Genomic DNA, 26,041 nt, shown 5'->3' with positions numbered 1-26,041 from the left:
TGCCCAAAGACCCTCGGTGGCCATAGGGCTCTCCCTGGCACATGTGCCCCACGGCACCCTGTCACCCGGCCAGTCCTGGAGCCTGTTGCTGTCCTCTCTCTACCACCTGTATGCATGTCCAGGTGTCTCACATAAGCTCTGTAAGGGGTTATGATATTTTTATGACCAGTTAAAGGCTACATTTTCTACCTTTAACAGAATTACAGTTGTGATTACAGTAGCTTAAGAAAGGCAGTAAGCATCGTGTGTGTAATGCACTTCCAGCTGCAAGGACCCCACTGGGACCGGGAGGCCTGGGGCTCTGCTGCTCCTTATTTGAAATAAGGTTTACATAGTTTTGCATGGGACAGTCCATATTAATTGGCTACAGGTGTATGTTTTGTCTGTTCTGACCCAGTGGCTTGCAGGCAGTTTGATGGTTTCAGCAGGGCTCTACAGGGACATGGCAAGTGCCCTTCACCCTGCAGTGCCAGGACTGTGTTACACCCCTTCCAGGAGCACAGCTGATGAAATCCCAGTTGTTTTAGGAAGTAGCATCCTGGGATATAAGAGTGAATACTGGAATCTGTAGCCTGCTGGGGTAGCTCCTGACGCTGTTTAGCTGCCAGCCCTGAGCTGTAATTCATCCCTTGGAATGGGACTGGCTACAAGGTGGCTGCTCTTGAACCCCCTGACTCTCAGAGCATGCACTGATGGTGTTGAGATTGCGCCTGTAACATATACCCGTTTGGTGCTTCCTATTTATGGGGTGATTGTCCCCTCTGTGACTCCAGGGCTCACTTTGCCAGCTGTCACCCCCAGTCCAAATTCCCATTTCATTGCATTAATATCTATACGGTGTCTCTGGATAGAGATTTGATTTCAGTTCCCTCCCTGAAGTAGAAGGAGTTAAAAATAGCAAATCCAAGACCCCTCATTCCCTGGCTATGACGCAGTTTCCTAGGTTGGAATTACAATGCCAGCATGAATATGGTTTAAAATAAAACAAATTAGTGCATTGCACTTACTCTGCAGAATGAGAGAACAAGCTCCAGTCTGGAGAAACGACACAAAGGAGACTCTGATCCTCTAACCTGTGCCTGTAGAAAGTGCAAATTTATCTTTCTCATAGTGCTTGTATTGGCCACATGAGTGATGTTACACATAGAGCGATTAGTGGAGTAGTACAGGAGGTATTCAGCCCGTCAGGGAATCAACTGATCAAAGAAGAAATCAGGAAGAAACAAGCCTAGTGCATTATGGTTTCAGGCTGCCTTTCTAGAGCATCACATATAGACCACATTGCCAAGTACTGGCAAGATGCTCAACTGAATTATCAGGGCAGGAGACATGCCGGACTGAGAGGCCCTATGGTGCATCTGAAATAGCAGGATGCAGACTCTCCAGCTAACTGGTGAATCCTCTCTGAGAAGCAGGTACCAGCCTACGTGAGCAATAGTCTGTTGCAAGGTGGCAGGTTGCCAGCCTGCCTCTATCTCTCTAGTCTAACGGGTCTGTTTCTCTGATCTGGTATACAAAATCCTAAATCCCCACATTTTTCACTCTCAGACACTGCCCTAGTTTAAAAATGCTGGCTCCTGACTTGCTTTGTAATATTTTAAATATAGCAACCTTTATGTTTTTGATGTATGCACCATATGTTTTGAAAACTGTAACAAAATCCATTGGGCTTGTGGGTGGAGGTTAAAGGGGAAAAGTATTTCCATACCGGAAGCCACAAATACAAAACACAGCAGCAAACAGAAAATCCCTCAATGCATCAGCCAGGAATAAGCTCCTTTCTGTCCTGGCTGTCTCCGGCACATTTGTGTGCGTGCAAGGAACCAGCTCGAATGTTTCCATTGTGTCAACTCTTGTCCCCGGCACCCTGGCACTGACTCCACTGTCCCCTCCAAGGCCCAGCATGAGATGCCACCCTGTCAGAGACTATCCTCCAGTCTGACCGCTCCTTTACCCAGGCCCTTCCTCATTGCTCTTTTGGCTTTTCTTTTTCGACTAGGACCAATCCCTCCTGCTAAAACTCTTCCAAGCTGCTGTATCCCTTGCTGGCCGTCACAGGTCTGCTCAGACAACCAGCAGCAGAGGGGAGGCAGTCCCCCACCAGAGGCCTGCTACACTCCCATGCAACACGGACTCTCTCCCAGGATTGAATTTGGCCTAAGCAAAACTTGGCCTAAGCAAAAATTACAAGCTAATAGTTTTTACTGATTGATCAAGTCTTTAAGTTCAGAGTCTTCTACTGTGCACATTTGGCACCCCTTAACTCTAGGACCCAAGGGCATCTGCTCTCAAGGACAACCTAAACCTGTCCAGCCCAGCAGAACAGAGCAGAAAATAGCACTTGTGGGTTTGGGGCTGGGTTAAATCCCCAACCAAGGCTCCCCACTCCTATTTTCTAGCTATCTGAAGCTGCTTGGTGAGTTGTTTCTCTGGCTGTAGCAAACCCACTTGTCATGCCTCATGAATAAAATCCGGGGGAGGGGATGTGATCTGACCGGCGTCGTGCTGCCAAGCCGGATGGCTCACTCGCAGGCCACCCCGCACATCCTCGTCCCCCTGCTCAGAAAATGTCACAAGGCATGAGGAGAGGCTGGGCCCTCTGGGCAGGTGGTGGTCCCTTCCCTTTCCCTTGGACCCCTCCTGACACCAGTTCAAGAGCACAGCTCCTTTCAGTCTGCTGGGTCCAGATTCACCCAGCTCCCAGAGGGAAGGTCTGTGGAGGTCCTCTGGAGGACGTGGCCTCAGACAGTCCTCCTGCACCCTGGGCTCCATACAGAGCCACCAAGGCAAGCTACACGTCTGCTAACCACTCGTGTGCGTTTGCACTCGCCTAGATCCCTCTCCCGGGATAGTCCTCTGCCTGGGCACGTGGCCTGGGAACCATGGAGAGGTCAAGCCCAGCAAGCTGTAGATGTTGCTGTATATCTGTGCAGGACACAATGCAATGATCTGCCTTGCTGCCGCCCCCTCAGTCATATACAATTTATTTGTATCTGTAGCGGCTTGGGCAAGATTTTTAAGTTGAAACAGATGTAAGGATGAAATTCCATCTACAGCCTCTCAGCAGGGATACCTCCTCGCCGCTTCAAATAAACCTTTCCACAGCCCAAAATGCTGATCTCAGAAAGCACTGCACATCTGCCAGGGAGGCGGGGGAGACTGGTGGGAACAGCATCAAAAAGCTGGTGGAAGGAGCAGCCACAGCGGCACTAGCACAATCCCAAGGCTGTGCAGAGCGGTCAGTGAATTCCTCCTGAAGTAGGTCAGGTCTGAAGAGCAACGGATGGAGGCACGCAGGGGTGAGAGGGCAAGAGCGCGCTTGTCAACTCTCACTTTATTCCTGATCAAATTGTAGTTCTTCTCGTACATAAAAGGTAGGGGTTTGTGCAGCACCGTAGGAGTTCAGTCCTCTCTTGGCAGGTGCTGAGAGGTCTCTGGTCCTGGAGGGTGGCAGCCCCTCCTGACCAGTGGAGGGTGAGACTGGGAGCTCCCAACAGCTCCAACGTGGCTCCTGCATTTTCATGTCATCCGAAGCCTTGCAGCCACACAGGTCATGCAACTCCGTGTGCTGGGCTCGCTGCAGGGAGCCTTCCCAACAACAACAAGCAGCGATACCTAGCAATGTCGTGGCCCTTGTTGGCAAGCAGCAACACTCAGGTGATGCGAGGTGGCCCTGGGAGATTAGCAGGACTGACCTGCTGTGTCCGGTGAGAAGGGTGGCCAGGGCCATGACTCGCTTCACCATAGGAGGGGGAGGCCTCATCAGGCCTCCAAGCAGAGCCTTCTTCCTTCACAGGGTGATTATTGCTTCATCCGACCTCCTCAATCATGGCTGACCCTTCAGCGTTGCGATGTAATCCCTCAAGAGAAACCTGTTCTGGCTTTCTGGGCTGGGATCCAGCATCTTAGCAGCCTCCTGAGTTGAAGCGCCAACGTGCGTGCATGCATGCATCTGCCTGGGGGCATTTGACAGCCTGCATCCCCCGTGGGTGACAGGTAGCTCTGTCATCTCCTGGTTGGATGAAGGGGAGCGATAAGAGCTCAGCTCCTGGGATGTGCCTGTGCTTTGGATCTGACCCTTGGGAATGCCTTTGTGCTGGCCGCATTCGCCTCTCCTCACTCACCCGCACGCATGTGCCTCACACCCCGTCTCCCCCACGGCGTTGTGCTCCATTTTTCTTGAAAGCAAAGCAAATCGGTAGGTCTCCTGTGCTGCCTGCTCTGGGTGCGGGCACGTTGTTCACCCAGCACGTGGCTCTCCAGCACTGCACGGCACTGGGCGCATGCCGCGCTGCCCCCGCAGCCCTGCGTCTTGCCCAGCGCCAGAGCCAGGGGGGCTGGGAAACCTCGGCCGGCAGCCCTGCGCTGCCCGACGCGCCTGCGCCCCGATGCCAGCTCTGCGCTAACGCAGCGGTGTGAACGCCCTGGGGAGGAGTGGGAGCTGGCTGAACCCGTTCCCGGTGCCCCCGAGAGCAGCTGGCGCCGAGGCAGCCGGCAGAGGTATGGGAAGCAGGGGAGGGCACGTACGTGCTGTTCTGCCTCCTGAGGAGTCTCGCCCTGCAGCTGAGCCTCGCCTGCATCGTGTCCCAGGTCCAACGACTCTGTGGGTGGACTGGGGACGTGCCAGGTGAACCTTGCGGACAAACCGCCTCCTTGCTCAGGGCTGGGAGGTGCAGGTGAGCGCAGTGCCCGTCCTGGGTGGCACTACTGGCTCAGGGAAGCCCCTGTGCAGCTAGGTCTGCTCCCGTACTGCGGTGGCACTTGAGCTCCTGGCCCTGGCTTCAGGAGCTCCTGGGTGGCTCGTGGTATATGAATCTAGCCCTTGTGCTGCATCATGACGTTGCTGTGAGGAGTGTCCTGTGCATGTAAATAACCCTTCTCTAGAGGACTTTGCTGGCAGGATAGTCCTGGGAGGAGATGCTTTGCTTAGACTGCTGCTGGACTAGGATAAGGCCCCCAATGCATTTCTCCCTTCTCTGGCTTGGCCTGTTCTCCTGTTTCTCCTCCCACCTGCTCCTGCAGTTTTCCTCTGCCTCCGTGCTTGCCTTCTGGTGTGCTGAACATAACTATCATGTCCAGGGCTTGGCCAATGTTCCCTGCTTTCTTCTGGTCAGCTCTGAAGGTTTTTGGTCCTCAGCACGTTTGCTGGCTCAGCCTGGAGCTCAGCAGACCAGATGGCTGCGTGAGAGTGAACGCATCCAGCCTCCAGCATCAGGCACCCAAGCTCGGGGCAAAACAGCCTGGAGGAGCTCATGGGGGTTAGGGGCAGGGTGGAATGAAACAGGGGTATGGTTCAGCTCAGCTGCAGCCCCCCAGCCATCTCCCCAGGCCTTGCAGATTTGCTTGAGAGGCCAGAGCAACCCTGATCAAGTCCCCTCTGCCCCATGTCAGCAGGGAGGGATTTACTGCTGCACCTGAAACAAGCACAAGCCAGGGCCCTTTCCTGCTGGGGTGCTCCTTGCAGAGGGATTGGGAAACCAGCCAGAGCTGGCAGGATGAGTCACATCGCAGCCACGAGGAGATGGAGAGACACATAACCCATGTGCTGGGAAAACATCTTCCTTCCCAGGTGCGCTCAGCGCTAATAGTCCCAAATTGCTGGTGGGGATTTTACACTGCTGCAGTGGATCTGGTGTGGTTGGATAGCCAAATACTGGGGGACATCTCTTCCCCAGTTGCTTGTGGGAGCCTGGCCCACAGGCAGCCACATCAGGAAGAAGCAGTCCTGCTCATCCCCAAAAGCGAGCTTGGGGCTGCCTCGATGCTTGCTGTCCGTCCCAGTGGCTGCCAGTCCTGCCCTGAGCCCTGCTAAGCCCACGCTCCTGCAGCCCCACAAACCTCAGCCATCTCTGGCTGCTGCCGCTGTGATTGACCCGGTGGATGGCCACCGCTCCCCAGCTTCAAAGTCAGGGCGGCTCCCTCTTAAATGGGCTATTTTGGGACTGCTTCATCAGCCTGACCTCATGTCAGAGCAGGGCGTGAGCTTCAGGGCCATGACTAACTAATGTCCTCCGCAAAGATTTTAAAATGAAGAAGGGAGCATGGGAAGCGGCTGATGGGCTTGCGGAGATGTGGATCATCTTTGCTTCCACCTGGAGATGGGGCAGAGGGGGCCGTTCCTGGCTGTCCAGCTGGAGGCAGAACCGAGCGCAACCCCCTCCGCCATGGAGGTAGCACTGTGCCACCCTTCCCGTTTGGTGTAACTCACTGCTTGGGGCTCACTGCGCCTCCTGCCCTGGGAGGCCATGCATTTCAGCCGTTATTAATTAAAATGCAGTCTATCCTCTCTCTTCCTCTCCCCAAGATGCCAAGAACTGCTAAAATATTCTCGGGGATAATATGGAGGGGAATTAAATAGTTAGTGTGAGATTCGAGCTATGCCTTTTGGAGTTTTATTGCAGCTCCTGAAGCCTGTGATTCCCCATTGAGTACTATGTATCCAGACCCACGCTCGGTAGAAACAGCATGCCTACACGAGAGACGGGGCGTGCTGTGTAAGTTATACAGGCAGCTGCAGTGCATTCAGCCTGCATGCAGATACTGCGCACCAGGTGCTGGGGGATCTCTTTTCCATGAGCCATTAGAGGGGCTGCGTTTCTCCTCTCTGATCTGTGTGGTTATCTGTAGCATGCGGCACTCTGTCAATATTACGGCTATTCTGGGATGTAGCCTGGGGTCCCTGAGGGCCAGGCGATCTGGGTGTGATGCTGCATGTGAGGATGAGAAGAACAATATTTTTTGTGGAGAGCAGTTTTCACGGTGGTATCAAAATCCCGGGGGCGTCTCTGCGTCTGGATGCTATTAGGAAAGCGTGGGCTGTGACGGCAGCTCCCAGCCAGGCTGCTCTGTTCCCTCCTCCTGCGAGGGCGAGCGTGCGGTGGAGGGAGATCGGCCCTGCCCACCTCCCAAGAGCAAGTGGCCGCACTGGGAGCAGAGGTGGGCAGCGGCTGGTTTCACCTCCAGCTCCGAGCGCTGTGCACAGCCAGGGTCTGCCTGGGAAGGTGACAACGAGGGGAAGCGCACGCCAGCCCCTGTGCTCCTCCTGCGAGAGAGTCAGCCTTCATTCTCCCACATTGCCCCCTTCTCCGTTTCCTCCTGAAAATCTCTGCTGTGAGGCTGGGAGACTGCATGCGAGGTGGGGACCAGCAGGCACCCGAGCCAGGGCAAGGTGGTTGAACATCTCGCAGACCCTTCTCGGACAGGCTTGAAAGGGGAGGAACAGCCCAGAGTCATTTGTTAGTCATTACATAAAACCCAAGCCACCCTGATAGCGTCCTGATCTGGAGACCAAACAGCCACCACGGGCACCAGAGGGATGCGGGTGCCGGTGGCAGGCGGCTAGCCTCCTGCCTGCGTCCCGCTTGTGCCCAGCTCAGGGCTGGCGTGCAGAGGGGCGGCTTGCAGAGCCCCGAGCTCTTCTGCAACAGGCACCGTGATAGCTGCAGACAAGCAAACGTGCTAATGCCAGGCATCCCGGCAGCAATTCCAGTTCAAGGAGATCGTGTTGCCATGACAAGCTGCACAAGTATTATCCAGGAAAAAGACCCCAGCAGTGCTTGTTGGAGTTGGGAGAAAATCAGTGCTGGCGTAGAGGGCATGTTCACACAGTTCAAGTCATGCACTAACGTGGCTGTTAGCACGTGTGTTCAACTGCACACGTTCAACTCCTGTCGCTTCTAACACGCGTTGTCTTTCACCGTCATACATCAAAGCGCTGTGCTGCAGATGTCCTGCCTTGCTCCAGCCTCCTCCCTCACTCCGTGCCCACCGTGCTCGTGCACACGTATGTGCACACGCACTCCCCAGGGCTCACTCTCCTCCTGACCGGGGCGGCGTTCCCAGCAAGGCTGATTCCTGGAAAGGGAAGGTATTAGCAGAATCTCTCCAGAGGCGCCGGCCCAGAGCTATAGCAGTTGCCAGGTGGTGGGAGGCTCATCCCAGCCTCGTGTTCACCAAGCCCTCTGCCTCTTCATTTATTTAGTAGCCGGGATTAGTGAGTGGCAATTAAACTTTAAAGGGTGGTTCTGCACTGGAAAGCAAATGCTGTTAAAAACCCCAGCACCTCTGAGCGGTCACTGCTTCTGGTTTGAGAGCATCCTTAGCGTGCTAGCTACCTGCAGCGCGTGCTGACTGGAGGAGAGAGGAGGGAGCAGAGCCCAGCTCTGGAGATGCAAGGCCAGCTCGCACAGACAAATGTGGGCCAAGGGTGCTGGATATGTTTAGCCGTTGTAGGGTGCCTTGCCCATGCTCTTCCCATTGCCTCGTGGGTGGCCAAAGGACCTTTTCCCTGAACAATAACTCTTGCATCAATGGTGGGTGCTAATTATAGCAGCTGGGTGCCACTGCGTCCCCGTGACCCTGCGTGTGATGCTATGCAGCCAGTGCAAGGTTGCTGCTGCGGTGCTGGGGGCCCAGCCACGCTCCCTGGCTGCTGCTGAGAGCTTGCGAGCCCCCGCAGCACAGCTCAGTCACTAAGGGGTTGTGGACAGGGTGCTCCCTGGCTTGCCAGCTCCGAGCAGGCCAAGGAATAGCTGTCAGGCTCAAAAAGCTTGTGAGGGTTAAACAAGGCTCCCTACTGTTTTGCTGCTCAGCGCTGAGCTCTTCACGTTTCTCTGCAGCTGCAAGAACTGAAAGAGCAACTCTTTCTTCTTTTTCTTGAGAATCTGTTCGAATCACATGATTCCAGCAGTTGGTGCTTTAAGGAAACCCGTGATATATGGGGGCCCTTAGCCCAGGAAACCCCACGTCTCTCCCCATGTAGTGGGGCTGCTCCGGAGCAGGCTGAGGCTGGGTGGTTGGGGGGGGGTTGCCAGGGGGGTTGTGGGCTTCTGCCCCACAGGGAAGGAGGCAAAACCTGTTGGAGGCTCAGATGCCAGCATCAGTGGGGTCTTTGGGCTTGCCTGGCGCGTTAGGGCTCTGCCCAGCCTGCCAGAGCCTTAGGAGGTAAACATCCTGCGGGCAGCCGCGGGCCGGTCCCGGCACGGGCGGCTGCCAGGTAGCCGGGTTACTCAGTGCGAGCAGACAATCACCGGCTTCCTCAGCGCTCGCGTTTAGGGAATAATTTCCATGAACCCAGCCAGAAATGAACCTTCCCGCAAAGACGAGAGCCCTCACTATTCAGTGCGCCCTGTCTTTTTCCTGTCCTTTTCCTTCCATCCTTCTTTTTCTCCTCTTTTTGCTTCGTTCCTTCCCTCTTTTTCTTTCCCTTTCTGCCCCTGTCTCCTCTTTTTTCTTTCCCTGGCTGTGTTTTTTGACCATCCCCCTCTGTTTTTGGAGCAGGAGCAATGTTTCCCTTCCACGGGCTAGCTCCCACCCCAGCACGTGATCCTGGCATGTCCTGCCTGTTAGCATGAGGCTTTGGCACCACGCAGGAGCCTTCCCCCATCACTGTCCAGCCACTGCTGCTCCCGCGACTTGAGCCTGTTTGACGGCGACAGTTTGCTGCCTCCCACCCACCACCCTGCTACAGCTTGACGTGAGCTCGGTGGAGAAACTGCCCGGGTACTGGTTGCGTTTCTTCCCAGCGTGGCCTCTGGGAGCGTAGGGAGGAGAGCAAGAGGAGAGCCCAGTCCTGCCCCTTCGGCCCCTCTGTGCGGGCATCTTTCTTTGCTCGCTCAGTGAAAAGCAAGGTGCTGCCAGCTCCCAGGGTCATGCAAAAGCCCCCGACCTCCTTCCTTCCCTTCTCCCACCATGCCAAGGCAGCATGGGAGCCTTTGGGCTCTGCATCCCTAGGTTCAAATCTGCAGCGAGCCCCAAAGCTGGGGTGCTGGAGCAGGGCTAGAGCGCACATTTGAGCTCATTAGGAGCCTACTGCAGTGTGTCAGCCCTGTTGCCGGTCCTCCTGAGAGAGGGAGCGGATAGGAGGAGGTGCTGACAGGCTGGATGGTGACACACGGCAGAGCCTTGGGGAAGGAGAGGGGAGGCCGCGGTGCTGGCGGAGGAGAAGCGAGGGTGCTGAGAGACGGGAGCGTCTCGTCACGCAGCGCTGCGTGGGGTACGGGGGCTGGCGCTAGCAAGGCTGTGCTGCTGTCGATCCTTGGCCTATCACTGCAAAGAGAGGACGTGCACGGAGCTTATTCAGGAAGGATCTAGCTGGCATTATCCTCCTTGATGTTCAGCCATGCTCATTCAGGTGCTCCCTGTGACACCTCGGCTAGAGAGGGCTCCATCCCCCTTTGCAAATGCCAGTGCCGGCCCAGCGCTGTGCGGAGTCACGGCTGCCTGTCCCAGCCCCGTCCTGCTGCTAGCCACGAGGTGCCCTCGCCTGAGCAGGCGTCTGCCACTTCAGCTCTGCTGGCTGCCTTCCTCGCCGGCACCCACGTCTCGTTTATGTCCTTTCTCATGCCGAGGGAGGTGACATGGTGCAGGAGTGACAGCAGCGAGGGACAAGGGGATAGCAGGAGGCAGGTGGAAGCAATAATTGGTCGTGATCTAATTAGGGAAGCCTAGGGCTAGATTAGGAGCTGTGACACAGTAGAGGGTTTTTAGCTGTAAGCCGCAGATGGCTCTGCCTGGAAGTGAGGAGAGAAGAGGCTGGCGTGGACTTGCTGGGGGTTTATAATCCTGCCTGCACGATGCTCTGTACTGACTAACAGGAGTGCTTGCTCACCTGGAAATACCTCCGTGCCTGGGCTGCAGGCTCCCCAGCTCTGGGGCTGCACCCTGCGCAGCCTGCAGCCCCCACCCTGCCTGGCCTCCCCTCTGGCACCTGTTGGAGCCTGGGTCCCATGGCTCCACGTGCCGGGACAGCAATTAATGCAATGCAAATATTGGAGGAATATTGCTGCAAATTTTTGAAAAGTCTGTAGCTGGTTCAAGTTTTTAGAAACAAACGTACTGATTTTTGCAAATGGGCTGTTCTGATGAAAAATTTACACGTGCAGGAATTTGTTTAAAAACCTGAATATGAGTACTGAATCGTGAAACACTTCAGGAATTTATTTAGAAGAAAGGTTCAAAGAAAAAATTAAGATGTAAAGAAGAAGTAAATATATAATATTCTCTTTGGTCCAAATGACTCTCTTGACTGAGGAAAACATTGGCCAGCTACTTGAAAACCAGGATGGCCATGCAAATGTCACCACAAATTCACCACCAGCAGCCAGGACCCAGGACCCTGGCTGCTGTCCTGCTCCCTACCCTGCCCAGCGCCAGCTTTGGGTGGCCGGCACAGCTAGCTGTGGGGCCCGGCACAGCTCGGGAGCCGTGCCGAGGCCGAGCGGCACGGTCCAGGGCTGCACCGGTGCAGCATCACGCCTGCACCTCCACGCTGGGGCATGTCTACGTGGCCGAGGCTGGTGCTAACCCACCGCTATGAGCCCTCCCACCTGCTTGAAGGTGATCCTGCCCCGCGGGTCGGCAGGATTGCCCCTTCCTGGCCATGCGCTGCAACCACCCGGGAGGCTGGAGGAAACACTCCTCTTCCTGAGACCAGTCTGGATGGGATACCAGCAACACACAGCTGGTGTGCTGGACCAGGAGCGTCCTTTCAGCCTGGTTTTGTTGCCCATTCTTCCAGCCTTGGATGGCTGGATTAGACATGAAGATCCCTTGGGAAAGGGCATCTCTGTTTGGCTCGGAGCCCGTCTTTCCCTTCCTCTCCAAGGCGTTTTTATGGCCGCAGCCGAGCTCCTCTTGCCTTTGCCGTCTGACACTGCTGGACCGTAGGAAGGACCCCTCAGCCCAGCTGCTGCTGAGAAACCTGCATCGCAGCGCTGCAGGGACTTGTCCACGCTGGAGCTCCCACCCTTCCTCCCCTGCCGCCCTCGGGGCGCAGTCAGGTGCCTGGCCCGGAGGGGAAATCCTTCCCTTCGCCCTCGCCTCCGGAGGGGCTCGGAGCTGCCCCCGAGCCTGTTCCCTGCCGCCGCAGGCTGCGCTCTCTGGGATTTGCCTGCCCCAGAGAGGCGAGGTGAGGGGATTTGGGATGCAGGCTCCTGCCCCTGGCATCCCGGAGCGCCACTGCTCCCTCTCCGAGTGGGGGCTTCTCCTGCGCTCCCACGCTGTTTGCCCCCAGCCCAGCACAGCGTGTCCCGACCCCGGTGCTTCACCTCAGCCTCTCCCTCAACATAATGCGCTTCCAGTGAAATTCCTTTCTGGCCAAGTCATCGCTGTCCCTCGGCCTCGACGCCTCCGCGGGCCGTCGCTGGCCGGGCTGTGCTTCCTCTTCCTGAGCTGCCCCGGCCCCCCCCGGAGCTCCCAGCTCGTCCTGCTGCTCCCAACCCTTTCCTGACCACCGCCATCCCTGCAACCGCGTCTCCAGGGAAGGCTCCATCGCGTCCCGCCTGCCCCGGCCGGGCTCAGCAAGCAGCAGCGCCAGAGCCACTCACACCTTGCCCAAGCGCCGGGTGGCTGCCGTCGGCAGCGGACCCTGCCCAGGTCTGCTGCTGTCTCCTCTCCACCAGGCACCGTGGCCGGTGCCTGGCTCCAGCATGTTTGCAGCAGCTCTGCTTCCCCCCCCCGTCGGGTTTGGCCCCGCACCTGCCCCGGCTGCCGCTGGTCCCTGCCAAGCCAGCCCCAGCAGGCAGGCTATGAGCAGGGGAAGCTGCGTCCCATGCCGCCACGGTGCCACTTAGTCCTCAGGTTCGGAAACCATCCTTGCTGCCCCTAGTGGGTTTTTGTGAGCAGATAATTTACAGGCCAATTAGTGCAGGCAATGTGCAGAGGATTAATGTGATGAATCGCTCGCCTGCCCTGTAAAGAGCAGGGAGGAGTGGGAGGTAGCAGCCACTAGATGGGGGCTCATCTATGTGGAGGCTGGTAACCCCAGGACTGCGCTGGGAGCCCTCCGAAGGCATCGTCCAGCCCTGATGCACCGCTGCTGCATCCCCCTCGCCCTCCAGCATCTGCCCCAGCCCCCTTCAGAAGTGGCCTCAGCAGGGGGTCCAGCCCCATGCTGATACCCGTGGTGCCCGGCCGAGACATCTCCTAAGCAGCGCGGGCAGCCCCGCGCAGTCATGCCCGTGCTGCACGTGCCAGCCGTGCTACGGTGCCAGCGCTCAGACCCAGCGACAGCCCCCTCCCACACTGCTGGCACGCACCCACCTCAGCTTCCCACGGTGGTACCGCCTCTTGTTATTAATTAAAGGCTGAATGCTTTGCTTTTCCACAGACCCTTCACCTGTGGATCTCCGAGTATTGTGCAAATATTAATTACTGGTAATTAATTAAATCAGGCCTCCCCATCCCCTGCGGAGGTGCTGTCTCATAAACATACTGATAGCAAACATCACATCAAGGCAGGATCTCCAAGCTGGGTGGGAACTTGCAATTACCTATTGCTAATGATGCAAAACTCACCTGCAGCAGTTTCTACCTAATAGACCTTCCTGGAGGGCTAACAGGTTAAAGGAGGGAGTGAGGTGGGTAGAGGAAAACCAGCAGGACTGGGCCTTATCCCAGTAAGGGACAATGAGTGAGTCTTAGAAATGCCCCTTGGTCTCCTGTTCCTTGCAGCTTGTGCTCCTGTAAAATCGGTCCTGGCTTGCCCCCAGCGGGGTTGGCGGCTTGGGGATGTGGGGCTGCTGGGGTGGGAGGGGAGAGATGTGCTCTCGCAGCCAGTGGTGCTTGCTTGATGCCAGCCGTTCAGCCACGAGACCACCCTGTGTGAGCTGCGACCGGTGGTGCGGTTGCCTTCCCCCCTCCTTTCCCTGTGGGCAGCAGCTCCTGTTACAGCTCGTCTCCTCTGCTTGGTGCGGTCTAGAAATGAGCAGTGCCTGGGCTCTCGGGTGGTTGGCAGGGCTGGGGCTGCTGACCCTGATGCCTGGAGTCCCCTCTGAGCCCAGGTCACCATGCTGCCGGCTGCCAGCCCTGTTCCGGGCTGGGGGCAGCATGGTGTGATGAGCTGAACCCTGTTACAGACACCTGCTTGGGGCCAGCCTGTTCCTCGCTGTACCGGGCTGGATTTGCATCATCTTTGAGGTAGACGATGATCTCCAATCTGTCCCCCTTCCCTGCAGGCTTAAAGGGTTTTAGAGGCAGCATGAGGGTGCAGCGCTCCCTCCCCATCCCACCGCTCATCGGTGGAGGGCCAGGTGCTGTGCTGCGGTGTACGCAGCACGCTGCCGCCTGGGGCAGGAAGGCTGGACAGGAAGACAAACAAAGCTGACCCTCCCGAAACGGAAGGTGGGTGCTTTGAGAAGGAAGGAGAGGGATTGCCCTGTAACGCGGCGCAGGAACCCGGAGGTGGTCAGTGGCTGGGTCACTTGGAGCACCTCACGCCTTCCTCCTGGGCTGATGATGGCCCCATGCTTGTGCGCCGCCCCTCCGCCCTCCCTGTGGACCAAGCACCTCTCTACAGCCGCAGCTTTGGCTGCTGTTTGGAGGCACCATCTTACCCCCATGCAAACCTCTCAGGCCGTGAGCTCTCTTGCTTGCATGTGGCCATTGCTCTCTGTCTCAAGGATCGCTCCGATCCATGACCGGAGGTGCCACCTTAATCTGGATCAGTGGGAAATCTGTCGCGTGCCCACGTGGCAGCTCAGCGCCCAGCCTCAGTTGCGGCAGCTCCTCAGGAGGGAGCCACTGCGATGTGCTCGGTGGATCAAGCCCAACCCAACACCAGCCAGCACAAGGAGGCTGCCCCGGAAGAGTCCAGCCTGGGGTAGCCTTTTGTGTGCTTACGTTTGGGAGCAGAAATGCATTAATCACTTTGCAAAGCCAGATTAATTTCTTGCCAGATAAGCAAGAACAGGGACAAACTGGGGTGAGATTAAGGCATTCCTTGGGCAGCTCCCACCCCTTCACCCCAGCTGCTGTATTTCGGCCTGCAAGGTCACTAATGCTACTTACATTATTACTGGATTATTTTGGGGTAATGAGCTTTACCCTGATCAGCTGTCCCTCTGCTCAGGGGTGCTGTGATGCGTAATACTTCCTGCGTGAGGCCACGAGGCGGGCAGCTGGCTGCTCAAAAACAAGGAGAGCCCCAGCAAAACAATGCATTAATGTTCCCAGAGAAAAATTCCAACGTGGGCCTGAGGTTAATTGCAAATCAGGGAGCTTTCTGCTTAATGCTGAACAAGGCCAGCAGGCGGGAGGGCAACGGTGCCCTAAGAAGTCCTGACCCACCTCAACAAGTGCAAATCAGGAGCAACTGTATTGATTTAATCTCTGCCAGAGGTGTAATAGAGCTGTAAGCACCTTTTCAATCCTAAACTCTTTTTTTTTTTTTCTGCTTCCTTTTCTCCCATCAAACCTGTCAGCACAGGGGTTTGGTAGCATGTTGCTATGGACACCAAGAAGTTTCCCCTAGAGACCAGAAGCCCTGAACAAGTGAGGCCTGCATTTTCTGCCATTGATTTTTTTTGATTAATGTTTATTTAAAAGTTGATTAATTCCCGGACTTTCTCCCCACCTCCCTCGCGCTTTTTGGGCCAAGGTTTCTAGACTGACATGGCTGTGTCCCAGGGCTTGGCTTCTACTTTGTTCTCCGAGAGGGTGCGAGCATGGGATGTGTGGGAGGAAAAGTTTCAGTGCTGTAACTCTTGCTCTGCTGGAGACCCCTACCAAAGAGATTCATCATCTATTGCAACAGGCCAGCATAGCTGGGAGGCCCAGCCTTGGGAGGATCCTGGTGGGATCAGCCCCAGATCTTTCCCCAGGATGCTGCAAGGCTGTTGTAGAGTTCACAGGCTCCCACCAGCAGCAGCTGCAGAAGGTCCTGGAGCCCATGTTCCCAGAGCCTGCACCTCCCTGCAAAACATACCTGCAAAAGCATGGGCAAGGTCACCCTGCTCCCCGTTACAGAAGTTCTTCATTGTATTTGGGACCTCAAGGTAATTTAGATCTAGAGCCAGACACAGAAAAGAGTATTTCTGCTGGTCTGAACTCCAGGTCTGACTCCCATCTTATAGTACCTCTGATACCATACCCTTTAGTACTTAAAATGCATTTGCTGGCCTGTGAGAGCTCTTGGCCTACAAGAGCGTGCACAGGAGGGAAATCCCAGGAGCTCTTGGAAGTTCACTCCAAGTCTGGAGCCTGAGCTTCACAGCAGGGCTTAAGGGGGGACTCACAGGAAAGCTTCTGGGCTTTTCTTGCGGTCCTCAAGTCAGGCTTCACGAGGCAGCTGAGAGGCAGTAGCCTCCAATCCGTGTCCCGCAGTTCCATAAATCCAAGGGATGGAGCGGTGCTCAGAGAGGGTTAGCCTGTTTTGGCATTGCCATGTCCCAGCAGGCAGCAGCGGAGAGCAGCGCTGCATGTCCATAGAACTGATCTCGGCGATGGGCAAACTGGCTTCTCTGGGCACTTGGCACATGGGATGGGATTTTATTGTGGGGCAGTCACTAATGTCACTTTGACTTTTCTTTCTTGCTTTGCTCTTTTAAGCCAATAATGGGCTGATTCTCTTTCCCGTCATACGATCTGCCCCACAGTGAATGAAGAGCCTTTCTGATGAGTGATCTCTTCTGTTTTGTACCCCTTCCTCCCTGCTCTGGAAGGTTATTTGCGTACCAGGTTTCAATCAACTGTTTCTCTTGTTCCTGGGAAGGCAGTTCAGCACTAGGTCAACAAATCTCAGGTCTATTGAAATCACTGCCCTTTACAGGTCGTCTTGCCCAGATCACAGCTCTCTGTGGGATCTTAGAGCAAACAAGTCCTTTACGGCTTGGCCCCTGAGTGCAGCGATTAGTTCCGTGACAGGCAGCCCCAAGCTCCCACGAGCTGCGTATGTATTGGCAACTCTGAAACCAGGGAAGGCAGGAACTGTTTTTCGAAGTGTTTTCTGTATGCGCATGTATTTCGGGATGGTGCTGAGACAGCAGAAAGGCCGCCTGCTCCATACAGTTCCTCCCCTGGAGCGTGGGCTGAGGTTGCGGTGTATCGGCCCTTCACGGTGGTCTGCAGAGCTGTGGGAGGACGACTGTGGAGTGGAGGTGAATCCCAGGCTGTCCTCCCTCTCTTGTCTGCAGCAGAAAAACTTGGCTGGTCTCCTTAGCACTGGTTTCCATGGGGAGCCCATCCTGCTGACTGCAGGGATCGGACTGCCCTCCCCTGAGCTGCAGCCCCCGGGCTCGTGTGCGGCGGCTGCACGCTCTGCAGCACTGCTCCCCACAGAGCAGCAGCACTGGGATGCTCTGGCTCACCAAGAAGCTGCAAGTCCAGCCTGGGCCAAACCTCTCAAATGCTGTTATCCTTGAAAGCTCTTTGGGAAATGACTTCTTTATCCAGTTCCTAACCAAATGAGGGGAGACTCCAAAAAGTAACAGTCCCTTCCTGTCCTGCTGCCAGATTCGCACTTACTGGTGTTTTTCTGGCTGCACCAAGAGTGACCCAGGACTGACTATGGGCTGAGCAGACCCAGGCAGCTTGCAGTCCCTCTGTGTCCTGCTTTGGATATAGAAGAGTGCCAGGGGAGCTCTGCCTGGATTTGGGGGACCCCAAAAAGGAACGTGGGAGAAACAACACTTGAGCCTGCAGATGGTTACTTGTGAGCCAAACATTGGTGGCTGCTCTCCTATGGGGACAAGGAGAGCCCAGCCTGCTAGATACACAGAAGTGAGGCGAGCCTGGGTCAGAGTCAAGGAGGAGTGGCATGTTTTTGGCTGTCTTTTGCCATGTAGCCTCTCTCTAGCTGTACCTAACATCTGGCTGCACTGTCGTGATCGTGGTCGCAGCAGGGCTCTTCTCCAGCCACGCTGAGGTCAGTGCTGTGACTCCCAGCCAGCCAGGTTGTCCCCTGAATGCTAATGGACCCTTCCTCTCTCTTGTTTTTCTCTCCCTCCTTTCTCCCAGCAGTTCCCTATCAGCAAAACCCGTATACCCCTGGGAGCAGCTCCACTGTTATCCAGTGCTATCGCTGCGGAGACACGTGCAAGGGGGAGGTGGTACGCGTCCAGAGCAATCACTTCCACATCAGGTGCTTCACCTGCCAAGGTAGGAGGGCACAGCCCAAAGAGCCAATGGCCATGCTGCCCCACAGGTCCTGTGTGTAGTCTGGAAGGGAAAGGGCCAGGGAGAGCCTAGCCTGGCCCATGGAGATGTGATTGCACCCCTGGGGGTGGCCGTTCCCATAGGGGAGATTTGATGCCGTGCGGGTGGAGAGGTGAAGGGGCTGGCAGTGGCACAAGGCCAACGATGCCCCGTGCCACACCAAAACCAGCAGATTGGTCTATGACTGGAGTGGCTGAGACCTGGGGCACAGTTACCGCGGGCTGCCCGAATGCTGCCAGCCTGTGCTGTGCCAGCCCCAGACACACCCACAGTCCATGTGTGATCCAAGGGACACCCACGTCCATCAGCTGCCTGCCCCCAACGAGTGAGGAGGAGCTGTTGCAAGCCTGGTGGAGGCAAAGCAAGGTGGAGGAGAGCCCTGCGTTGCTCGTGAGGGGGCTGGAGCTGGGGGTGGGTGACTGATCACTTCCACCCTCGCGCCGGCAGGCAGGGATGAGACGGAGGTGCTGCAATGCTGTGTGCTGTAACTGGGGCTAGGCTGCCTCTGGGGCCTGCAGAAACAGCAGAGAGTTTGGCCGGGGCCCTCTGCATCTGATGGGTGAACTGGGCATGGGTAGGAGCCTTCCCTGCCCAGGCAGTCCTGGGGGCACGAAGGGTCTGGAGGGTTGCAGGGGTTACTGATGCTGGGAGGGTGGCAGGACCTGTCCCCTCCTGGCAGGGGGACGGGGCCATGCTGCTGCTCACCTGGTGAGCTCCAGGCTCCTGATCCCCTCTGCAGAGGATGGAAGTTGCTCATGACCTCCCTGTGGCTGTATGCAGGAAGAGGAGAGCTGAGGAGCCATTAAAGCTAACAGCCCAGAACTGATGCTTAAAGGCTCCTTAGTATGTTTATTAAAGCAGCTGGTCTTATGAAGGCCAATGGCTGGTTCTGTAGACTGCAAAGCATCAAATTACTAGGGTTTTTAAAGGTCTCTGGTCTCCTGAGCTCCCATCACCTTATGCTAAGTAGGGCGTAAATCTTTGTCCCCTTGGCCACTACTTTGCTGCTCCTCCTGCAGCAATAGAGTTTGGCTGCAGGCGACTCTCTCTCTGGGGTCATCCCCATCCCTGCTGGAGCCCATGGGTGCCTCCTCACCCTGTGCCCTCCCTGTAATGTAGCCAGCCCTGGACTTCCACGTGGGCATGCAGGTGCCCTCAGGGCTGGCCGACACGTGCACAGCCTGCTGCTCTAACCCCCTTTGCCCTCTTCCCTGGTTCGAGTGTCTGAAAGGAGCAGAAAACTGCTCATCCAGACAAAGAGCTCAGACAGTCGCTAGCTTCAAAGGGGACGTGGAGCCGGCAGGGAAAGCTTGGCAGTGTTTGCTGCCTGATTTCCAAGTGAAAGGGAATAAATAATGAGCAGAAATCCTCCTGTCTCACTTTCCCTCCACAGCTCGTACCCCCTGTCACCTCAGACTTGCTTTCCCAGCTCCACATCAGCCTGGGACTCACCTCCACGCTGCAGCCACCCCCTGTTCTGCTGCCCTGTGAGCCTGACCTGCAGCTGGTACAGCCTGCAGAGATGTGCTCTGGGTCCCAGAGCAAATGGGGCCACAGCCTGCCTCCAGTGGTCTTGTTTGTGCTTCCTGATGCTGTCCCAGAGCTGGTGGCCAGTCTATCTGTCCATCCATGTTTGGGGGAAACAATGAGTCCCTGTTTGCCGAAAGCAGCAGGTCCTGTTCCCCATACCCGCCGGGGCTTTTGCCAGCAGCTCTGGGGAGGAGCAGAGCAGTGCCATGGGGTGCTCTGCAGGGAGGGAAGGAGGAGCCAGCTGTCTGTGTCCTGGGAACTGCACATGCCTGCAGGCCCAAGGAGTAAAGCAGAGAGGAAGGAGGTGGGCAGTGCAGCAAGTGCTCAGCGCCCTGCAGGCCCCCACCTCGTGGCCAGCTCCATGACTGTGGTGCTGCAGCCTCCAGAGAGGCCTCCAGCCACGCAGCAAGTAGCTTGGCCTGGAGATGGCCCGTGCCACAGCTGTACCCAACAGCAGGTGCCCAACACCATGCAGTCCTGCTCTTGGCTTCCCGAAAGCCTGAGGGAAGACAAACCCTGTCCAGGTGTTGTGGGGCCAGGGAGATGCCACAGGTCCTCTCAGGGGCTAGGAGGGGATGCCACAGGCCCTCCCAGGCTGTCTGCACCGAGGTGTGCAGGCTCCAGCCAGTTCTCCTCTCAGCCCTGGGGCTTCCTCTGGGGACGCCCAGCCCTTGCTGTTCTGTCGGCCCCATTCTGCACCCCGTCACGGCCCAACACTGACATCTTGTGGTGTTGGGGGAGGTCCCCAGCTGGCCTACTGGGAAGGGAGAACCCTCTGAGATGCCTGCAAAAAACTTTGTCCTCAAGGGTGTCCTACAAGTTCTAGGGGCTGCAAGTCGAGCCTCCTCGCGTTTGACCTGCCTGTGTGAGCGGTGAGGCTGCCATGAGTTCAGGCAGCATGTGGCACGGCTGCAGAAATGGTGAATGCACAGAGGAGCGCTGGCCCCAGCTGCCCTGGTGCACGGCTGGGATATTCCTGCTGAGTGTGCTTGCGTTGCTACAGCCTCACTTGTCCTGCACGGCTGTGGGCACCCTCAGTGGCGTGGGTGGGAAGAGGCCAGGTGGCAGAGGGGCACTGGTGTGACACTGCCCCCCGATGGGTGCATGTTCTCCTCTCCAGTGTGTGGCTGCGACCTGGCCCAGTCGGGCTTCTTCTTTAAGAACCAGGAGTACATCTGCACCCATGACTACCAGCAGCTCTATGGGACCCGCTGTGACAGCTGTGGGGACTTCATCACCGGGGAGGTCATCTCTGCCCTGGGAAGGACGTACCACCCCAAGTGCTTCGTATGCAGCACGTGCAGGTGAGCTGAAGCCGTGGCTGCAGAGCATGCAGCCCCCTCTCTGTGAAGGTCTGAACTACCATATGCAACCTTTGGTCAGGCACCAGGGGAGGGGGTCGTTCATTTGCCCTCAATCCCTTCTCCAGAACTTGGCACCTCAGTAGACATCTCTGCTGCATTTTCTTAGTGGAAATCCTTCACAGAAAATGAAATGGTTCCAAGCCTTCTTTTCACAGCCTCGGGATCCACCTTAACACCTACATCAATCCTCCCAGCCCTGCCTGTGTGCACACTCGCTGCCTCCCCTTGCACCCTCATCTGAGTGCAAGAAGGGTGCTGGGGCTGCTCCTCTCCCATAGGGGGCTGGCCCAGAGCAGCAGGTCCCGCTCACTCCTGTGGGAAGGAGCAGAACCTCGCAGGTGGCAGCAGAGAAGCTGGGTGAGCCCGGGGCAGCTAGAGAGCTTCATCGAGGGGAGCATGCATCTCACACGTCGCCACCTTCTCCTTGTCCACAGGAAGCCATTCCCCATAGGAGACAAAGTCACATTCAGTGGGAAGGACTGCGTCTGCCAAAACTGCTCCCATTCTCTGATCAGCACCAAACCTATCAAGATCCACGGGCCCAGCCGTAAGTTGACCGTTCTCAACGTATGTCTGCAAGGAGAGTTATCACAAGAGCCTTCCGTAGACCCTGATCCTCGCGGTTATCGGGGTTACTGGTGACTGTTCCCTCCCAGCTGATGATACTGGGCTTGGCTGGGCCTTCATGAAAACCAGCCACCCTGGCTGTGATGCACAGTCGGCTTTGTATTTCGTATCCCTTAAATATTTTTAAACTATTGGAAGGCCTTTCTCCTGAGTTCCCTAATAAGGTAACAGCTCAGTCTTTTCCTGCTCAGCCTGCATACTGACCAAGGCTGGGATACTCCTGGGCACAGCTCCCGTCACCAGGACAGACCAGAGCTTGAGGCAGTGCCTGCAAGGGCTTCAGGACCAGCATGCAGCGCAGCATGGAGAGATGAGTGTTCATGGAGGTTTTGCAGGAGGAACAGGGTAATCCCTCAGCTCCACCCAAGATTTTTTCACACTATGCATGTTCACTGCTGGTTTCGGAAACTCCCTTGGCCTGTTTGTGACCTGGGCGGGTGCTGCCATGAAGCCTTTTGCTGACTGAGGCAGTGGGAGAAATTTTGGAGACAGCTTGGTTTGCGGCAGTGCCTAGATGTGGGTTTTTCAAGAGGCAGGAGAGGAGGTTGCTTTCCTGATGGGTGCTGCACATCCCAGCCCTGCCAGGATTCCAAGGAGACAGCGCTGCCAGGAGAAGACAGGAGATCCCTTGGCCTGCCCGCTGCCGCTGTGTGCCTTGGTACGAACCAGTTACTGCTGTCACATGAGAGAGCAGATCTCAGCAGCAGGATACTGCTGGATCTCGTGCTTTCAGCTGCTAGAGACGGGCTGCCCATCATGGGGGTCCTGGCTTTCCTTATGTGCTGGGCTCCACGTTCTCTCTGTCCATGAATGACAGCCATGGGAACACACGCCAGGCTTTCTCAAGGCCAGTTTTATTCACTGGCTGGACGAGCAGGCTGGCTTTGAAAAGCTTGAATGCTTATTCCCTCACACTGATGATCCCAACCTAAAGCTCAGCAAGAGCAATAGAAAAGCTCTTATGGAGGGATATGGCCTTGGTTTTTACCCCAAGTTGTTTCTTAACCATCTCACAGGCTTTGCCCCACAGTCTTTCCTTGCAGCTGGCTCTCTGCCTCAGGCCGCTGCCAGGTTAAACATAGTGGCCTGCAGAGCATCTCCTGGGTGTCGAGCTGTTGTTTGTAGAGGGAGTAGCTTGAGACTGTGTCCAGGTTGAGGGGACTGCAGAAAGCTAACATGTGGCCCATGCTTTACTGTCCCCATATGCCCACCTTCACTGCCCTCCAAGTCACCAGGGAAGCTGCCTAATGTGGGCAGATCATGGGAGGCAGAGAGAACCAGGAGCTGTGCCACGGCATGGTGACCAAAACCCTGCCCTGTCACGGGGCCTGAGCTGCAGGGTCCTGGCCATGGGGAGGGGACAGGCAGCCACATGCTCTGCCTCTTGCCTCCTCTTCTCTCCCTGCCCATCCCCTGCCAGTCATTCCCGCCTCTTGAAATGTGCTCAGATGCTCCTCCCCAGCCTGCAGAGCAAGGTTGCCTGAGGGCACCATGGTTTATTCATGGGCAGCTGCAGGCAGCATCCAGATGTATGTGAGCCTGCTGGCTTCTCCCCTCCTGCTGGCTGGGCATGCTCCTCCTCGGGTGGCACTGGTAGGGGAGGCACACCTCTGCGGGGTGGTTGTTGGAAGCTGCTGATGCTAGAGCCCACACTCCCCTGTCAGAGGAGACTGTCCCTAGAAAGAGGATGCTGCACCTCTCCCTGCGGTCCCAGAGCTGAGAGCAACTCAAAAACCAGGGCCGTGGCAGTTGCATGGAACAAGGAATGGATCCTGGCTGAGCTGAGCTGGCCAGCCTGCTTTTTGCTAGAGGCATGGGGTCAGAAATGGTGCCCCAGCTTTGCCCAGCAGGCAGGGACTGGGTGCACGTTTTCCCAAGGATGAGGTAGTAGAAAAGCCTGCCTGCTCAGGCAGCTTGCAAAGTGCTGCTGTGCTCCATGGGCATTGCGGGAGCGAGGGATGTGGCAGTGAGGGAGTTAAGGAGAAACCTCATCCAGCTCTGTGGGCCTGAAAACCTGCTGCACCAGAGGCCAGAGAGAGAAAAGGACAAGGAGGAGTCAAGGTCAGGGATCCAAGGCCCATGTGCTTCCTGCTCCCAGCCTTGACAGGAGCCAGGGGAAATGGGGAAAGGAAGGGAGTCTCGTAAATACTGCAGCGGGGCCGGATGCGGCTGCTGGAGAGCACAGCCCTTCCTTTGCTCCACTTGCTGCCAGACGTTTCCCACCACTCCTGCCCCCGGAGGAGAGCCACCCGGGAACCTGTCATGGACAGCACAGCACTAGCAGCCCACACGGTACCCCTGGGCTGAGCTTGTGCCTGGAAGGGAAACGCTGATCTGTTTCGGGGCTGCCGTCACCAGTGCTCAGCCGGGGTGGCTCACCAGGGTGGTCCGGTGCTGCTCTGTGATCCCACCCCCAATAAAGACTTTACTCCATGGCCTGATGCTTTATCTGCCAAATCTCTGGACAAGGGAACATGCCAAGGTGATATATTCCCATCCAGGGAAATGGCAGAGGAAAGGAGTCATCCCGGGGGGGCTGCCTGTGGAGCAGCATCAGGGCCAGCATGTTTACAACAGGCTGATCTCCTGGAAAAGGAGATCCTCTGGGGCAGGGGTGCAGGGCTTTCCTCTAAGCACATGAGGGATGCGCTTGCTCATGGGTGAGCGCATGAGCCGGTTAGCATGGACGTGTGCGTTCATCTCCTGCCATTCACGCTCTAATCCACAGCTCCGCTTCCTGTCTTGCCTCGCGCAGGGGTCGTGAAGTGGCCAGGGTACCCCCGAGTCGCCCGGCACACACGGGCAGCTCGTGGGTAGTCCCACAGCATTGCCGAGCCCTCCTGGTGGGGAGCTCGGGGCGTTTCACACGCTCCCCTTACCGCTGTCTCCCCAGACTGCGCAGGCTGCAAGGAGGAGATCAAGCAAGGACAGTCTCTCCTGGCCCTGGAGAAGCAGTGGCACGTCAGCTGCTTCAAGTGCCAAACGTGTGGGATCATCCTCACCGGAGAGTACATCAGCAAGTGAGTGCCGCTCCCCTCGCAGCCCCGGCTGGCACGCGAGGCGTTGTCAGTCCTGGGGCTTTCCCTGGGCAGCCAGGGAGCAGCCTGGCGAACGCCCCGTGGGCACGCGGTGGCGGGGGCCCTGCGTTGGGTGCTGGGGGGGTTCTGGCAGCGCACGCGAGGGGAGATGCCTCAGCCACCTGGCCCGTCTCACCCCTTCTCATGCCCCGTCTCCCTTGAATCCCGCAGGGATGGTGTCCCATACTGCGAGTCCGACTACCATGCCCAGTTCGGCATTAAGTGCGAGACCTGTGACCGGTACATCAGCGGCAGGGTCCTGGAGGTGAGTCTCACAGCCAGGGTCCCTGGCTTGGTTGGCAGCAGGGGTGTGGCACATCCCCCCTGTGGGTGCATCGTGTGGGGAGCTGCACGTTCCTGCACCCTTGTGCCACCCCCATCCACTTGGGGCTGGGTGTGGACACAGTGTGGTCACCTTATCTGGAGCATGAAAGTGGGCAGAGGGCCCACCACCTCCTTTGGAGAGGCAGAAGCCAGGGCATGTACTGGCCTCAGTGGGTGTCCATGGGGGGGGAAGTGCCTGGGGCCTGAGAGGTGGTGGCACCCACAACAGCCAGCCATCACCACACCCTCTGCCTTAGCGCCACCGTCTCGCTTGCAGACACGCTCGCCCGAACTGCATCCCCGCATGCATCCCTCGCACGCGCCGCCTGTCTGTTGCCTTGGCAACACATCCAACACAGTGGCGGTGTGCAGGCCAAGGAGCTGCAGCAGAGCCTGCAAAGAGCCATCTCCACAGCCCACCGGTCACCCTTCACAGGGCTGGCAGAGGGACCCATGGGGACACCTGCACTGGGCTAGCGCCGGTGGCCACAGAGAGCATTTGGGGCAATGGTAGAGCTGTGCTGCTGGAGCAGAGCCAGAGGAAGTGGGATTGCTGTCCAGGAAGGCCAGAGAGGTTCTTCAGGACAAAGGCTCTCCTTTCCATCAGCCGATGGTCAGGTCCTTCCTGAGGTCCCAGTGCCAGGAGATGAGGGACACTCTGTCACACTCCCAGCTCACTCATTCTTTCTTTCTGTTTCTACCCCGATGTTTGCAAGGAAAAAAATCTGGAAAACATGGCTTCAGTGCAACCTAAGGGCTCAGGAGGCAGAGAGAGAGATGTCAGAGTGAAACACGCTGCGATTCTTTGGCCCCTCTGGCGATGCTATGGGGCTGGGCTGTGGTGGGCAGAGAGGCAGCGATGCCAAAAGCTTGCAGAGTCTCTCCTGAGACCTTCCTGTCTGCATGGCTGGGCAGGGGAGGAAGTGCTCCCAGGGCAGCACCAGCACCCATTTCACTCTGCCATCCCCAGACAGCTGCAGTTAGGAAGCAGTATCCCAAAATCAGAAGTGCATTCTCTCCACAGAGAGCCAGCCAGCAGGGGCAGTGGGTTGGAGTGGCTGCAGCGAGGATGGTCGGGCAACCTACGCAATGTGTATACATCAGGAAGCAAAGGGGAACTTGCAGCTTTTTTGGTGGATCCTGCCATGCAGCAGAGTTTGCGGTGGCCTGGGCCTGCAGCTTGACCTG

At 56.9% G+C, this 26,041-nt stretch overlaps 1 protein-coding gene across 6 annotated transcripts in view; it reads left to right on the top strand.

Annotated features, from left to right (window-relative positions):
• Positions 1 to 26,041, top strand: part of ABLIM3 (actin binding LIM protein family member 3) — a 58,046-nt gene that overhangs the window by 10,958 nt on the left and 21,047 nt on the right. For all 6 annotated transcript variants that reach the window (XM_068959533.1, XM_068959534.1, XM_068959536.1 and 3 more), the window contains exons 2-6: positions 17,737 to 17,874; positions 20,582 to 20,765; positions 21,260 to 21,372; positions 24,346 to 24,472; positions 24,701 to 24,794. In XM_068959533.1, the coding sequence (XP_068815634.1) occupies positions 17,737 to 17,874; positions 20,582 to 20,765; positions 21,260 to 21,372; positions 24,346 to 24,472; positions 24,701 to 24,794 (656 nt within the window). The remainder of the gene's footprint in view (positions 1 to 17,736; positions 17,875 to 20,581; positions 20,766 to 21,259; positions 21,373 to 24,345; positions 24,473 to 24,700; positions 24,795 to 26,041) is intronic.

The sequence above is a fragment of the Struthio camelus genome, chromosome 13 (genome assembly GCF_040807025.1).
Source record: "Struthio camelus isolate bStrCam1 chromosome 13, bStrCam1.hap1, whole genome shotgun sequence".
In the NCBI taxonomy this organism is placed as follows: Eukaryota; Metazoa; Chordata; class Aves; order Struthioniformes; family Struthionidae; genus Struthio; species Struthio camelus.
Note: the sequence above shows the minus strand (reverse complement) of the source record. Positions and strands in the feature narration are given on the sequence as shown.